The following is a 17,562-nucleotide window of genomic DNA, read 5'->3' on the forward strand; positions in this document are numbered from 1 at the left end:
CAGACTACTTCAGTATGCTGGGGCTATAGGCAAGCTTGGGATCCAGCTCAAACAGGGCTAAACTGCATTCTTTTCCTAGTGAATGAAAAAAAAAAGATATCCACCAAAATATTCTGGCAAGCTTCTTATCTGATTTGGTGACTACTCAGATTCCCTGCTATCATGGCATACTTTGCCATACTGTGAACATCTTCTTCATGTCCCTGATGCCTTAAAATTGGCTCAGGCACATTTTTGATAACTAAAAAAAAGGCAGGCAAAATGCCTCCAATGTGAAAATGAATAAAATTAACTCAAAGTCCATTTACTTCTTTGACAGCAATATTAAAATAATTTAGACATTTTCCTTTTGCTTTTTGGTTTATTTGTATATAAAAAATTCAACCACTCTTGACATTTACATAAAATTAATACAAGATGCTAGTGGCTGTGATTACAGTATCAAGGAGGTATACACAAAAGACATACTTTGTACTCCAGTTTCGAGGGCAATTGAGGCCAGATCTACAGAGCACAAAGTGAAGTGGATGGCTGGGCAAATGACAAGAGAATCAGGCTGCACCTTGGATCTGGTGATCAGGTATCAGGGACAGGGGAATTTTGGAGAGGAGCACCATGGAATACAATTCCAGTTATTTTCTGCCACGGGACTCTAGCAGATCTTAAAATGGAAGGAGTCTATTGTCCTCCTTAAAGTCAGCCATATTCCAAACCACATAGGGCTTTCGGTATAAAAATCATCTTTAAATCATACCCAGTACATGCAGGTAACAAATAATGATTGTGACATGTTTAAATTGAATCCATTCATAATCATGTGTTTTCAATCTATGTGTTTGATTAAAGATGTAGATAAAAATGATTGGCATAGTGTTTGGCCAACTAATGCAATGAAAAAAAAATCGTGACAGAATTTAAACAGTACTTCCATTGTTTCAGAAAGCAACTGAACAATCTTTTAATTAAAGCTTAATGCTTTCAGAGTAACATTTCATACATATCATACCACAACCACAACTTAAGTGTGTTTATGTCATCAAATGATATTAAGCATTTATTAAGTTCCTTGCACATAGTAGGTGCTTAATAAATGCTTATGGAATTGGATTAACTTTTTGATTGAAAAAAAGATAAAAGCATAATGAAAAATGAAAGAGAAACATATAAATAAAAAATGAAATAATTTTGTAACTCTAGGTTTGTCCTCATGGAGTTGATTGTTTATCCAAATTTGATTATTATATTTTTTTGGTGCAGTTTATAGAACTGACAGATGCTCATTTGTCACTAAAGCTGAACAACAAAAATAAAACAAGAAGAAAAGAGGAAGACAAGAAGCAGAGAGAGAGTATAGAAAGACAAAAGAGAAAAGAAGCAGGAAGACAGAGAGAAAAGGGAGGGAGAGAAAGAAGAGAGAGAGAGAGAAAGAGAGAGGGGAAGAAAACAATAGGTTAACCTCCTATATTGTGTTTTCAGGCAGGCAGATGGAGAATGAGCCATCCTCTCTCTTTCTCCTTTTTTTTTTTTTTTTTTTTGTGATAAGGGGCCTAGATTGGAGGTAACCTTCTGCATCTCAAATGGGTCTCTGATGGTTCTTTATTCAAGCTGTCATAAAACATTTTGACAGGCCAAAGCTATTTTGGCATACCAACATGAAATACTGCTGGCTTGAATTCGAAGACATTGTTAGAAGAAAATGGTAGGAGGAAACAAAATGTAAATTGGAATTGCTTCACTTAAAACTCCTCCATTGTGTTTATACCTTTAAATGTAGCACTTGGGGCCATGGAAAGTTGAGGGAGTTTGAAATAAAAGACTGGACATTCTATTAAATCCAGTGCTCTAAAAGCCAGTTAAATGGCTGCTTTCAAGTTACTGTGAAAATTCAATCTGGTGTCTTTGCACATAGGAAAATTGTACATACATGAAAAGAATGAAAAGGCACCAGTTGTAAATAGCTGGTGACCTTAGTGATGTATATTACCCCACTCTGGATACAGTCGTCAGAGTAAATTCAATGCCAGAATTTCCATCCAGTGATCCTGAACAAGGATTCTCTAAAAGGAATGATTTACAAATATCCCAAGCCATCAATAATATTGTATGCTCACTGCTCTGGCTGATTTTTTCTGATTATTGGATTGGGGAATAACTGGATGTTCTGAAACAAGTAAGACAGAAATATCTGACACAATCTCTCGGTATTCTGGCTAATTTCTTGGGCTCAGGTATAAATGTGGGTCTTTTCAAAATGATTTCCATTTCCAAAGAAAGTTAAACCTTTGAAAAACAGCATCATTAACATTTTATGCTGTCAATGAAAACTGTTACTGTATGGCAATTTCATTTTACCTATGTTTGAAGGAAATAAACATAATTGGTTTTTCCTAGTCCAAAACTGAATGTCAAATGTGAAATAAATGAATGGCATTAAAATATTAAAACGGGGCGATGACAACTCAGCATATGGTATTTAAGCAATTGTTAAAATTCCAATTTTATCTCCATTTTAAAATGCAACATTACAAGGAAACAAATTGAAAAGCAATGTGTAACTGATATCTTATAACTACTTTCCTTAGTACTAGAAAAAATGATTGTTGCTGAGAAGTGAGGCAAACCTTCATTCTATTTTTAAAATTTTATTTTTATTTCCTCATTCTATTTTTGTGATACTAATTATCACGCATAAAATATGAAAGGGACATGTATTATCATGCTCTTTTCCCCATCAATAGTATAAAATGTGTGACATATGAAAACAGATTTTAAAAATTTTGATTCTTTCTTTAATGTCTAGGACAGTCCTAGCCATGGTCCTGCCAGGTATAGAAGGGAAGGAGAAAAACCTTACTTTGACTTTCCTAAATGTTGTCTAGCTTAAAGAAGATTGAAATAACAAGAGTTTAACAATAAGAAAAGTCATAGTTGGCTTGAGGATCCGATTCAACTTGGGAGTGGCTGACCTGAAAATCAAACCAGCAAAACCCTTAAGTAACTTCTATGTGCCAGATCCTAGTGGGGTGGGGAAAGGGGATACAATTACAAAGAGTGAAGTGACACTTTCTGTTTCCATTATACAGCAGTCACAACTCTTATCAGAATTCAATGACTACAGAGTTGATCTCTAGTCTTTAAGTGATGTAATACCCCTTTCTCTCTAAAGAGAGGGAACACCAACTATGTGGGGTGTAATGGGTCTGACAAATAAAAACTCACACATTTAAAGGGATTAGACTAACACAATTAAAAGTTTGATCTCTTCAGGCAAGCATTTTAATTTTTTCAGAAATCGCTATTTCCTCAATTCAAATAGTAGATGCTATATTTTGTTCTCATTTGTTGTTAGTGTCTTGAAGAAATTAACAAGGCATAATCTTATTAAATATTCTCATACCACTTAATACCCAATATTTAAAATAAAAAGCAATGAGAGATGTCTTTTTTATGCCACTTCTGTGTGATCTGTTTTTTGCCAGTATCACCAGCCATGCATTATAAAAGAAAAGTAAAACTAGTAAGGGCAAAGAATGGAATGGTATAGCTGCTATCTGACCGTTCATAAAAACTTTAAAAATATTCAAAAACTGAAATGAATTATATGATATGCATTATTGGCATAGATTTACTTTTCTCTGGATATAGCAATATTTGTAAGTAGTCCTATTTCCCATTGTTTCTACTGCCCAAGCTGTCCATATATCTAAAAAGTTTTAAAAGGATCTCTCTAGCAAAAGTAAAATGATAAATTCTGAGCCCAGATTTAAAGTACCCAGAACTTATTGACTTCAAGAATAGACAAATTTTATGATATGAAAAATGTTCTGATTTCATATACTGATATAGAAATATGGACTCATAATGATATCTCAAGAACATAGGATAGAAAACAACGTGATTAAGTGCATTATTTTTTCCCTGGGCTTTTTACACTAGATATGTTTTACATAAAGTTTACAGTAGCAAGAACAGAGAGCATCCTTGACCAGCTTAGCATTATTTGTGGGGTGACATGGTGACCCCACATTTCCTAGTGAGGAGCTTGCCTGAGGAAAGTCACTTGGCCAGGCAGCTATCAATTATAAGATCTCATGGGGAATCATTAGGATGGTGTGACATACTTAGGCAAAACACCACAGAAGGAAAGAATGCCAAAGAAAAATAACAGCATAGCCTACAAGTGCATCGAATCCTAGGGAGTGAAAAGTGTTGATTTCAGCATACGTTTTATTTGGTTTTCAATTGCAGCATGCGTTTTTCATTCCAAATTTTCCCTTTAAATGCTCTTGGAGCATTCATATAAAGCTTTTAATTTAGAACCAAGCATGATGCTTTAGTAATTTTTCCATGTAATTATTACCACTAATCAAATCTCTAGTATAATTTAGCTATGTATTAATAAAGAAAAGCCAAACACTTACAATGAAAGTAAAGCTCTTCATCTCCTTCTTGGTCAGCTTTGCTATAGCCACAGTGCCTAAAACAAGGGAGAGGAGTAAATATTTTTGTGACCTAATATGGAGATTTTGTTCCTAATATCTACATTTCAAATAGCCAATTCTTATTTGATGATTAAGTTTCTAATAAAATAAATTTAGTACATGTTCTTTACTTAATCACAAGCAAACTAAAATTTTAGAACACCAAATCCCCTTTCATATTATAAAATATATTTAATAATAGTTAATTCCATGAAGAAAAAATGAATATATTTCATGATACTAATCTTCAAGGCCCTGAGACTCAAACTGAATAAAAAGTCCGGTTTTAGTTTTCCAAATGAGTGAGGGTTCTAAATTTTCTTGACTGAAAAATACAATTGTTTTAAATTTAGCACTGAATTTAAAATTTAGCACAATTTTAAATAGAACACATCTCTAAATGCAATTGCTCAAATAGCTTCAAGACTAAAACTGTCTTCCTAGGTATTTTGCATTGGAAATGCAAAAAAAAATACCTGAAAGATAGCCAAATAGGTTGGTTTTATTGAAAAAACCCACCACAATAAACTTTTTTTCTATAATAAAATAAAAAGAGAACTTAAGCTATTCCTCTACATTGAATGCATGTCCTTTATCCTGCTATGATGAGGAACATTTTCATTATGATTTAAATTTTCATATATCAGAATCTAACATGCTACAGGTTAGTCCAGCTCAGAAAAGACCAAACAAGTTAAGCTAGAAATGTGTACAACTGTGTGCTATACCTTCTTCCAATGATGAAGCCAAATACCATGAAAACCAGAATGATAGTTCCTGCCACAGCAACCACAGCTATGATAATTACAGGATTCTGTTCACTGGAGACGGCTGTGGCTGCAAAGAGATAAAAGTACCAGAGGATAACTCAAAAATATGTAGAAGCACTGGATAGGTCAGATAAACCCTTATAAGAAAAAAAATCATAACAGTCTATTTACTTGTCTATAACACAGAGGTTCTTAACCTGGGGTGTGAGAACAATGAGCTTTTCTTTTTCTTTATTTCACTACTGTATTTAAAATAATTGATTTCTATTGTAATCTTATATATTTTGAAATGTTAGAAGGGGTCCATAGGTTTCAATGGACTATCAAAGGGGTCTATAACATAATATTAGGCTACTATCAAGATACTTTAAATATGTTTTATTAATTTTACAGGTAGGCAAAAAGCAGCAACAACTAGCTTTTCCACTATTGACAGTTTCTAAGATAAAGATTCTAGACTATCTTCTTGAATAAACATACATTTTTCTGAATATTATAAGGGTCAAGGGACTCAGGTTCTAAACTTTATTCTGCTATTGGCTCACTGTGAAATGGAACTAGTCATTTGGTCCCTCTGTGCTTTCCTTTTTCCACTAGTACAATGGGGACAAAGAAATCAGCAATCAATCAACAAGCATTTATTTATAATAAATCTGAGGTTCCTTGTGAGTTTTATATATATATATATACATATATATATACATACATATATCAATTTTGTTCTGAAGCACTTATGGAAACATGAGATCATTTCTAAAAATCATCACCATGAAAATAAAGCACTATACAAGCAAAAAGAACTCAAGACATTTAAGATGCATCATAATTCATATGAGTTTGGCTGAAATTTTCTTTATATTTTAAAAATGTGCATACTAAGTAAAAAGAGAATAAACAACATTAAAGGGGAGAAGCATAGCCTATTTATGTAAGATTGTTTTCTTCCCTTCAAGCATTCTTAAGTGTACTTTATTAGCTCTCATTTTAATTAAAATGGAAATTATGAATGAGGGAAAACTTATAGTGGAAAGGACCTTGGAAAAGTCTAGATACCTGAATTCCAACTTCAGTTCTGTTACTAACTCACTCTGTGACCTTAGGAAAATAATTCAATCTTTTAGGGGATTAGTTTCCTTATCTATGAAATTATGAATTTAGGCTAGATGAGTTCTGAAGTTATTTTTAGCTCTTTGTCCTTTGAAAGCAAATGCAATGGAAAACCTTTAATACAAACATTTTGTATATGATGGATTTAAATCATTGTGCCTTTTCAGGATTGTAAAATACTGAATTTTCTATAATTATGATTTCTCTTTCTCCGATTAACTTCCAGATCAATCGAGGTTTTTTAAATGTATGTTTTTTGCTGTGTTCCATTGTTCGGCTGGGTTAGGTTAGTTTAGGTTAGATTCAATAAGCATTTATCCAGTGCTCACTGTGCTTTAGACAGTATTTAGCACTGAAGATTACAAAGGCAAAAATAAAAGAGGAACTGAATGATTATCTTATTTTTCTTTTTAATTTTAAATATTCAGTCCTCATTGAAACAATGAGGAACAATAAGCTTCACATACCCATAAGAGACACATAAAATAATAACTGATGAATACTCATCCTACTGTAACATCCAGTTTGCAAGTACTTCCTTATAATTTGCAATGCCATGAAAATGAATATGATTTTCTCTTGAAGCAATAAACATCTGCATTCTCTGATGCAAGGGAGAGTGAGTGGAAAATCCTTTACTCTCTCTGGGGGGATAAGGGACAGTGTCTCCAGATAGAGTAGTAAATTATGCGTAATATCACTATGCTTTACCACAGTGAAAAGCATAATGCTCTTTCTATTGGCTCTTTTTTATGAATGTATGATTCAATTACATGCCCCAACTCTGTGGACTGCAATGATCTGAGGTCATATATGTGCACACTGGCAACAGGTATGCCCGGACTGAAAATGCATCAAATAGCAAAAACATCTTCCTGTCCCTGGTCTAGACACAGTTTCTGAACTGAGTCATTACATACACTCCCTAATTCAGCACCTGCTGCTTTACTCACCCTGAGGGAGCTGAGCAGAAAAACACAACTGTCAAGCTTTAATCTCTGAATTATTACCTATTGTTTAACAACTGACCAAAGACAGCTTTCAAGTGTTTGGTGTGTTTTCCTTCTACTTTCTTATTCTGTCTTTTCAAATAGATTTGAAGAGGAAGGAAAATGGAGGAGTTCTGTTCATGTAGGTGGAAAGATTTATACACATATGGGTTGAAATAATTTTCCACAAATCAGATTGGGTCCCATGAGTCTAATTCTCTGCTTGTCTTAGGTTCAATACCCTCATTAGCTTCAGAAACAGTCTCCAATGAGAGATTTGAACTAAGATAAATGGCAAACTGGAATTTGTGTGTCTTTGTTTATTCTTTTCTATATATAGTTAAGCCTGAAAAGTTTGGAAAAAGGTCTCTCAGCATCACTCACTTTTTGAATCAGTCATGAATGTGATTTTTAATCTTTCCATATTCAACACTGGTGGCAAAAATTACAGCCCATTTCATCACAAATTGATTTTAGAAAGGAAGTTTGAGATGTAGTGATACCGCCCAATTTGTAAACACAACAATAATTTTGCTATATTTTAAAATTTTATACTTCTCCCCTAGAGTGGCTGGTAAAGAGATTGTTCTGATTACATGACTATTTGGGTTAGATGTGATGTACACATATGTTGCCTAGGTTCCCAAAGTTCAAAGTATTAGAATATAAAATAAGACAACAATAAAGCTATTTTGAGCATACTCGATTTGTTATTTCTTTGATCATAAAGCACTTTGGGATCTTGAGAGATTACAGAATGATCAATAAGAATACCAATTATCCTTAACACTAGAATAAATGTACAAGGCATAGAATAATTTTTATTGTTCTTCAGTCATGTTTGATTCTTTGTTATCCTATTTGGTGTTTTTGGCAAAGACATTGGAATGTTTTGCCATTTCCTTTCTCTAGCTCATTTTACAGATGAGGAATGAGACAAATAGGGTTTAGTCACCTGCCCACAGTCACACAACTACTAAATATCTAAGGCTAGAACTAAACTGAGGAAGATGAGTCATTCTAACCTCCAGCCTAGCACTATAGCATAGATCAAAGGACCATAGATTTTTTTTTTAAACCCTTAACTTCTGTGTATTGGCTCCTTGGTGGAAGAGTGGTAAGGGTGGGCAACGGGGGTCAAGTGACTTGCCCAGGGTCACACATCTGGGAAGTGTCTGAGGCCGGATTTAAACCTAAGACCTCTCGTCTCTAGGCCTGACTCTCAATCCACTGAGCTACCCAGCTGCCCTGGTCCATAGATTTTTTTTTAAACCCTTGTACTTCGGTGTATTGTCTCATAGGTGGAAGATTGGTAAGGGTGGGCAATGGGGGTCAAGTGACTTGCCCAGGGTCACACAGCTGGGAAGTGGCTGAGGCCGGGTTTGAACCTAGGACCTCCTGTCTCTAGGCCTGACTCTCACTCCACTGAGCTACCCAGCTGCCCCTTGTCCATAGATTTTTAAGCTAGAAGGGATCTTAGAAGTCATCTAGTTTATTCTCGGCATTTTACAGATGTGGAAACTGAGGCCCAGAATAGTTATTTGTCCAAGGTCTAGTAAGTGATAGAGGAAAGAACTAAACTCAAATCACATGGGTCCCCATATAATATTCTTTCCAGGGTAACCAACAGCCTTTTAGAATTGTATAACCATATTAGCTACTTCTGTATTTATCTTGTCAAATGAAGGATATCATTCAATGTTAGAGTTCAAAGGACTCTACATTAGGGGTTATTTAGTCTAATCTCCCATTTTACAGATGAAGAGAGATTCAGAGAGGTGATGTGATTTGTCCAAAATTAAGGTCATGATCTCATCATTGATGGTAGAGTTAGATTAAGAACTCAACTTTCTTGATTTGTTATGCAATATTCTCTATTGCAATCGCTTTAGAAATACTTCTTAAATATAAGCTTGTGATATTATCTCATTGGTTTTTCACTTGTTCATGAAAGTAGAACACAAATGTTCCCCAAAAATCTATTTAAGTTTCCAATTGACTAGTTTTGTTTTGTTTTGTTTTAAACATTTCTGCTTCTGCTTTAGGCAAAGTTGGCTAGTCAAAAAAGGAAAAAAAAAACCTTTGATAGCAAGGATGTAGGAAGAAATAAAGACATTCAGGGCACACACCAGGATCAGTATATATTTAACCAATTGAGTCCTTCTTGGATATTACTGTACATTTATTGTACAATGACACAAATATTCTGAATGATTAACCTGAAGTTTTACAATATCCTGAATTTCTTAAAAACCAAGAATGTTCAATTATGCTGTCTACTGAATTTATTACAGCAGAAAAACAGAAAATTTTAGGAAGTTTTCAACATCAAGGATAAAACCAAAAACAACTTCCAAAGAGCACTGAGTTAACTCCACGTTCTATTAACTAGACCTCATATCTGCTTATCTTAGTCTCAAAAGAAATAAATTTAAGAATTATTTTAATTGTAAACAAATGAACAAATATTACTAATGTAAGCAAAAGTGTTAGTCTAATAAGTGGTTTATACACCCCCAAAGATTAGACAATGTGAAAAGAGTAGCTGCAAACAGAATACATAAGAAAGAACTGTAGTCTTTCTTAACCACATGGGAATACTTGTTAAAAAGTGAAATTCTGGGCTTTGAAGAAGATTTGAAAGAGTTCAGCCAGCATGAGTGAGGGGAGATAGATTGTAGTAACACTTTTATTTTATCAAGAGCCACACAAACCTATTTTCAAAATATTTTAATAGCTGTTTTAGTATCCAAATGTATCAACTCTCCTTTTTAAAAATATTTTTTATTACAATAAAGAAACAATGATCCCCCTCAGCCCCTGCAATGAAAGAGTCAGATCTGGATCTTCAACCTCAATTGTCTGCTTCATTATATGCCAAGTTCCCATATTCACTAAGTCTACATTTACATATATATATATATATATATATATATAACACACACACACACACACATATATATATATATGCATTACAAAATTTTTTTGTTGTCTGGCTACAACAATATTTTATTTATAACAGCAATAAAAAGGCTGAGGGGACCATTACTGGTTGACTATTCTTAATGAATGTGGTTAGAAAAATCAGAAAATTAAGACTAGTGATAGACTAAGACTAAGTATATTTCCCAGATATACTCCTTCAAATTCTAGAAAGTTCTACAAAAAATAGAATGTGTGAAATAAAAATCTGAACAATAGAAAATACATTGCTTTTAATTATTATTAATCCTTTGATTTTCACAAAAATCTGACTCAAGGTTCATGCTATTTTTTAGAGTACTGAGAAGATCATTAAATATTTTAACATACAAACACCCAAACAGCTTCTGTAGCAACATGTGCATAGGGATTTTTCCTGTGATTTATTGACATGATGAACTCAAATATATTCCTATTGAAAGAGAAAGCATACAATTTTGAGTTCCTCCTTTGAAAGGTAGGGAAGCCACCAATGAAGGTTATAACAATTTAATTAGGTAGCTTAGACTCAACAGAAGCAACTCTCTCAATAATAAATGAAAAATAAAACCATGAACTTTAGCCCAGTTCAATTCAAAAAAAGAGAGGGGAAATAGGCCAGGTAAAGAATAGTTCTCTCACCTTTCTGCCTCCCCCAATGCACAGCAACACATAAATTCCCTTATTCCTAATTTCCAGGCAAAATAGTCATCCTTCCTCGATCACTATTAACTCTATAAATTATTATGACCAGGTCAGTTTTGATCTCTCATTATCATGTAGCAATCATAGACTATTGAGTAGAAGGTCTAATTAATTTCCCTAATGGCTTTGTATTTGTTTTTTGATGAACAAACAAACAAAAAAAAACTCCTGGATATTTTTCACTGATTGGTTTCAAAATAAATAGTGAAATAATTATTTCAAAAGAAGGAAATTCTACTTTAGTTTTTTTTTTTTAGTTTTCTAAGTTTTAATTTAAAAAATGGACTGAAGTTCATTCTCAGTGCTACTCTTCCTATGCTATTTGTAACATAAATTTCAATTCACTTCCTTGGTCTTTATCTTCCTTAACTGCAAAAGGAGAGTTTCCTTTTTTTATCTCTAAGGCCACTTTATTCTTTTAAATCTTTGCAATTAGTACAAGTCTTCTAAAATGTCTAAATAAAATTGCTCAATCATAAAAAAATATTTAAATCCATTTACCTATTTTTAACTGTTGCAATTTGAGATCAAGATTAGGATTGTGATGTGTAAAATAACCTAGTCCTATTCCATTATAAGATATCTAATCACCTGTCCACAGAGTATAGAGAATGTACCACTATATGTGTACTATCTATATTTTATGTTTCAGAATTTAAGTCCATGAAGGTGAGAGGAGACAGAAGGCTTCGATGAAGAGGCTAGAGACTCAACTAAAGTACTTAATGGTATCTATTTTTTGCTTTACTCTCAACTGTAGTGGCCATAGAATTTAACAATGACCCATGCACATGTTCAGGGTATCAACTACACCCTGAATGGCAAGTCTGATCAGAGTTTCTACTATTGTCTTCAGACAAGGATTAGAAATTGCATGATATAGTCCTTGTTCTGGGGATCAGAGGTTCCATTTGAAAACAAGGGTTCCAAAATAGCTATAGCTTTAGAATTAAAATATAGAATGCTCTGGGGTTCAAACTAAGTTGGCCAGCCTTGGTATCCCAGATTCTATGTCCCCTTAACCTATGGGTGACATCTTAACTAATCAATGATCCATATAGCAGCCAAATTGATATTCTTAAATCATAAGTTTGACATATCAGTCCCCTGATACAGAAAGCATCGTCCATACTACTTTTTTTTCTTTCTAAAACCATTAATTTCTATCAACTGGGATTAAGTGACTTGCTCAGGGTCACAGAGGACATTTCTGAATCCAGATTTGAATCCAAATCCTCCCAACTGCAGGCCTGGCATTTTATTCACTGTGGTACTTAGCTGCCGCCATATTACTTATAATATTAAATTGAAATGTCTCAGTATGTTATTTCCAATCATGCATAATCTCTCTACAACCTATTTTTTCAGTTCTTTGGAGAGCAAGCTATTTTGTAATTATATAAATGAACTGAATAAATGACCAAAGAAACTCTGACACTTTCTTGGAAGCAACTGTTTACATGGTACTTCTCCCTGGTTCTTGAGATTGTCCCTGCTTGAACTCATTTAGAAATCTTGACCACGTCAACTTCAGACATACTGACTCTTCAATTTTGCACTGACATTTGTTTGCATTCTAGCAATATCTAAACGCCTACTGTTCCCTAAATCTAAAGGGCTAAAGAATCAAGAAAACACAAATCTTTTCCCACAACTAGCAAAATAAGAATTATACAGACACATATGTATAAATGTATAGCTGCATGCAGACTTAGAAATACACATCTCATTAAAACAAAAGGTATATTACATGTGAAAAGAAAGAATTAATCAAAAATTTTCCAGAATGTTTTTGATTCTCTTGGGCTCAGGAACCATTCGTCTGGCAGTTTATTAGGTGCTACAAATTTAATATCATATGTTCTATGCTTTGAATTCTTCAGAGTAAAGCCTCTACATATATCAAGGCAGTAAACTCTTTGGGTAGGAGAAACTTTATCTTATTTCTTTCCCTACTCATTTAAAAATTCTTCAATGATTCTGACTTTTGGAATTCAGAATTTAACTTTGTGATCTCCACTCTTTTCAAGAAAGGGAGGAGGATGTAATTATTTCATTCTTAAACTAATATACATATCTTCTGAAAAGATACTACTGTTATTTTAAAACAGGTATGAAACTGCAAACTTATATTTGTCATATAAATGTATATAATTTACTCTTGGATTAGTGTCAACAATAAATTTGAAGTTTAGTCTTCACTTTTACTTCCCAAAGACTATATATAAAAAATGTGGAAATGACAATTGATCCAGATTCTCACTACACATTAATCTTTGAAGATTGTATCAGACTTAGAGAGGGTCAGAATCCAAAACATTGATGGTAATTACCTTCAAACATTTTACCTGTAGCTTCCTCTAGTGTAGCAACATCAAGCCTGGGACTATAATTTCCATAACCAGCAGCAGTGAAAGCACGAATCTGGAAAACATATACTGTTCCTGGTTTCAGATTATTAATGGAGGCTGAAGTGGACTTGGTTTTTACTGTCGAGTAGGTCCGCTCTCTTTGATCCTAGAAACAATATTTACAGGGCATATTTAATTATTGTTGCAACCAGGCAATGTGACAACCAATTCTTGCCCATTTATTTCAATTTGCCGTATTGTTCTCATAAAGACTACACTGCACCCTGTGGAGTGTTACACACTGCTGTTTCACTGAGGTGTTCCTAAGTTGATATAAAATGTAAATGGCAAGCACATGTCTTTAGTCATAAAATTCCAGAGAGAAAATGAGCACTTTCATTACAATTATAAAGCCAAATCCAATCATGATTTTTTTTTTGAGGAGGTGTACTTTGAAGAGGGAATGTTTAGCTACAAATAGACTCAATATTTTTTTCTTGAGTTAAAATAAGAAAGAATGGCTCTCAGTAGAGAACTGTAAATCTATAATAGAATTTAAAAAAATTTTCCCCTTACATGTTAATAAAATGAAATTGATTACATTTTCCTCTGAGAATGAAAAAATATTTGGAGAATCTTCCTCACTGATTTCCTTTTGTAAGTTTCAAAAAACCATTTTCTCATATACTGTTTGATATGTTTTGGAACAAAAATTGATTATAAATAATAAAAAGTAATCATTCACAAGCCTTTTCAAAACAAAGTAAATGAGCAAAAAAAGAAATAAATACCCTCTGCATATATCTTTCCTTTAGTTGTGTAGCTAGATCTCGATTAATGTGAAAAATGAATCCCCTAAAGTAGCAAACTCATTCAAATTTACACTATATATTTCCTTTGGGCTGGAACTAACTACCATATTTTACATAAAGTAAGTATACTTTTTGAAGAATGCAAATTAAAATATACCTGATCATACCAGCAGGTTCATTATTTGTACTAATTGAGGTATATTCGTACTTATGGGAGAAAAATGTTACATAAAAATCCACTTTACTTAATTAATTATTCAAACATCTTTTTGAGCCTGGGTCCCTCTATCTCATCTAGGCTACAAGTGAAGTAGCCACTCATGTCCTTGTCCCCATTTTTGTGATCATTATGGAAGTTCTGACCTGCTCTATTATCAACCTGGGCTGAGGTTTACCCTCCTTAGGTGGCAGTCCCAACTGGTATTAGACATATTATAAACATATCTGACTGGCTTTATCCTTATTACAACTCAGACTTCCCAACATCAATGATCCATTAGCCTCAGCCTCTATAGTAGAAGGGTTTATGGACATTTGCCACTCTTTCTGAAAATGTCCACTTTTATATATCACTTTCCATACTTTTGTCTTATTTTTAAAAATGTGGCAAATGTCACTTAATGATTTTTAAGTGTGTCAACAATATCTAAGTATTTTACCTAGCTATAATAAATCCATATTTTGGATTTAGCTATACAGGTGTGAATGGATTTGTGTGACAGCAAAACAGCTAGTTCTTGAGTGAAAGTCTGTCAAACAATTTACTTACCATTTTATAGATTTGACTGAGATTATTTAAGGTACTGTGTATTTCAGAATGGATTTATCATACTCATCTATGAAATTAAAGATGTTTTTTATAAACTTAAATATCTATACTTTGAGTTAAAAGAATTGGAAGATACATTGTTAGAAGCTAAAACTCTAAGTTTATGGTGCTCACATACATTGTAATAAGTTATTTTTCCAAGCAGAAAAATACACATTAAATTCACCTTGTCTTGTTACTTTGGGTAACTCTTAGAGCTAATTGCAAATAAAAAGAAAACAGAAAAGAATCTTTAGCAATGAGGTCAGATTGCTTTTGCTATTAGTAAGGGGGACATTCAAAAGGAAACTTTTGTCAGGAGAAATACAAAGTAATATGTTAATGTAAAAATAACCACTTAAAAGTTAGTCTTTTAAAAAATCTTAATCTAAATTCTACAATAAATAGATGGTACAATAATTTCTACACTAGTTGATTGTAGAAATAAGCTGTTTTACTTACTGAAATAACTTATTTACATATGAAAATAGCTCTTTTTTAAAGTACCCCTCATTCCATTTCTCTTATAAATACAAACTGGCTATTTGGGTTTAGGGAGCAATAGATAACCTACAAAAGGTGAACAGCTGTCAAAGTTAACAATGTTCTAGGTTTTTAAAATTTTGTCACTTATAACTAAGTATACAGTATTAAATTATCTTCAAATAAAATAGTTTTAACTTAATTCTATAATTATTATCTTTTTAAAAATGAATTTTTCTAATAAAAATATAGATGGGAAACATTTTAAAATGTGAATGAATGGAAATTGTTCACCACACTTTAATAACTAGAAATATGTCACATAAACAATACCAATTAGATTAAATATATAATATTTATATCACCCAACCATTTACCTAGAATAAAATATTAATAGGCTATCTGAGATTGTATATGTGTGTCAAAATTGATATATGCAACAATTCTGAATAAAGAAAAAAACTAAGCATTGTTACTAACAAATAATTTTGGATTATTTACTTGTGTATTCATATTTGTTTTCATAAATTTTATTTATATGTTTATCGAAGAAGGTGCTTTAATATTAATGTAATGATTTTTGAAACTTTTGAAATTGTTTCTCTGTTATTTGATAAGCACCACATGAGCTTTATTGTAAAAGCATAACATGGGAATGCCTTCATATATTACCAAAGTTCATCCATAATTAGTATAAGAAAACATCATCTTTTCAGTTCTAGTAATAATATAAAACTTTTTGTTGAAAAGCTTTTAAGTCAGTGGAAAGAACTGGAAGAACCTAGAAAAACATTTCACATTTTCCAACTCTGTTTTTGTTTGTTTTTAAAAAGAGAAGTAGTCAGGTCCTATATTTTATTTTATTTCAGCATTATAGTACAATCCAATATTTCAGAGTTAAGGCCCCAAGTAGTATCATAAAAATAAAAACAAAAACAAAAAAACAAAAATTAAGAAAGGAGAAGGGTAGGCTAAAATTTCCACGTTACAAAAACATGCTGAATCTAATTCTTTTAATAATATTAAAACTGACTAGAAAAGTATGCTATCAAGTGGATTATTTTCATTTGTGTAACATACAAATATAACACAGAGAAATTATAATTATAATAATTAACCAGAGAATCTGGGAGATGGTTATTAAAAATGGGTAAAATTAACTATGAATTTTGAAGTGGCTCCAAATAGATGGCTGACAGATAATAGTTGGTATAATTACCAACTTTTGTCTCTGATAGAGTCGGCTGACATGATGTGCACAGCACACCGCTGTACATTTTAGCTGCTCTTAGCACTTACTTTCTCGTAATACTTGATTTCATATTCAGTGATGACTCCATTGGGATGTTCTGGCTCCTGCCAGGAAAGCTCGACGCTCCGCTGCAGCACTCTCTCCTTCATTACTCCACTAACTTGCGAGGGAGCTGTTTGGACAAGATGTGTCAATAAACAATGAGAAAATTCACTGGATGCTTCAAATCAAATGTCACAACTGATCAGTCCCATGCTGTGCCAGTTTCATTAAGGTAAAAGAAAGCACCTTTTCATAGCTCACAATTCAAAAGCTAATGAATATTCAAACAGGACCTTATTACTGTTCATAAACCTTAATAGAAATTTAAATTAAAGTGCAAACAGCAGAAGATAGCATTGTTCAAGTTAGTGAAAAACTGGAAGTGATGGGGATGAGAATGACAATTAAGCAAATGAATGCTAATTAAGGCCAGAAAATGATTTCAGATTAATCTCTTGTGATAAATTAAAAGTACAAATATTTATTGCACATGCTACTGAAATGAACTTTTAAAAAAGCAAAAGCTAGGGTCATGCTGGAGAATTCTTGCAAGCAGTTACGTTTAATTTCCAATCCAGAAAATGACCCATCGTTTATTAATGTTTCTCTTGCAGCATTGTTTAGAGAATCCCAAAGAACTGGAATTGTTATTGCAGACGATTATGGCTTCATCCAAGGCACTGTCAGATCTTTTGCAGGGTGGTAAGGTTGTGAAAGGACAGGCATAGATAGACTCTTGCACTGATGCAACTTTAGACTTGCCTCAATGAGGCTTCTTGCTTTGGCAATGGCAGAACAAAA

At 33.0% G+C, this 17,562-nt stretch overlaps 1 protein-coding gene across 6 annotated transcripts in view; it reads right to left on the bottom strand.

Moving 5' to 3' along the window:
• EPHA7 (EPH receptor A7) overlaps positions 1 to 17,562 on the bottom strand; it is a 216,539-nt gene that overhangs the window by 21,774 nt on the left and 177,203 nt on the right. For 3 of the 6 annotated variants that reach the window (XM_044674197.1, XM_044674195.1, XM_044674194.1), the window contains exons 6-9: positions 16,767 to 16,891; positions 13,347 to 13,530; positions 5,210 to 5,318; positions 4,422 to 4,477 (exon numbers count right to left, since the gene is read on the bottom strand). In XM_044674197.1, the coding sequence (XP_044530132.1) occupies positions 4,422 to 4,477; positions 5,210 to 5,318; positions 13,347 to 13,530; positions 16,767 to 16,891 (474 nt within the window). Of the gene's footprint in view, positions 1 to 1,258; positions 1,294 to 4,421; positions 4,478 to 5,209; positions 5,319 to 13,346; positions 13,531 to 16,766; positions 16,892 to 17,562 lie in introns of those variants that run through there. The other 3 variants (XM_044674199.1, XM_044674198.1, XM_044674200.1) reach the window with 2 other exon arrangements.

The sequence above is a fragment of the Gracilinanus agilis genome, chromosome 4 (assembly GCF_016433145.1).
Source record: "Gracilinanus agilis isolate LMUSP501 chromosome 4, AgileGrace, whole genome shotgun sequence".
Lineage (NCBI taxonomy): Eukaryota > Metazoa > Chordata > Mammalia > Didelphimorphia > Didelphidae > Gracilinanus > Gracilinanus agilis.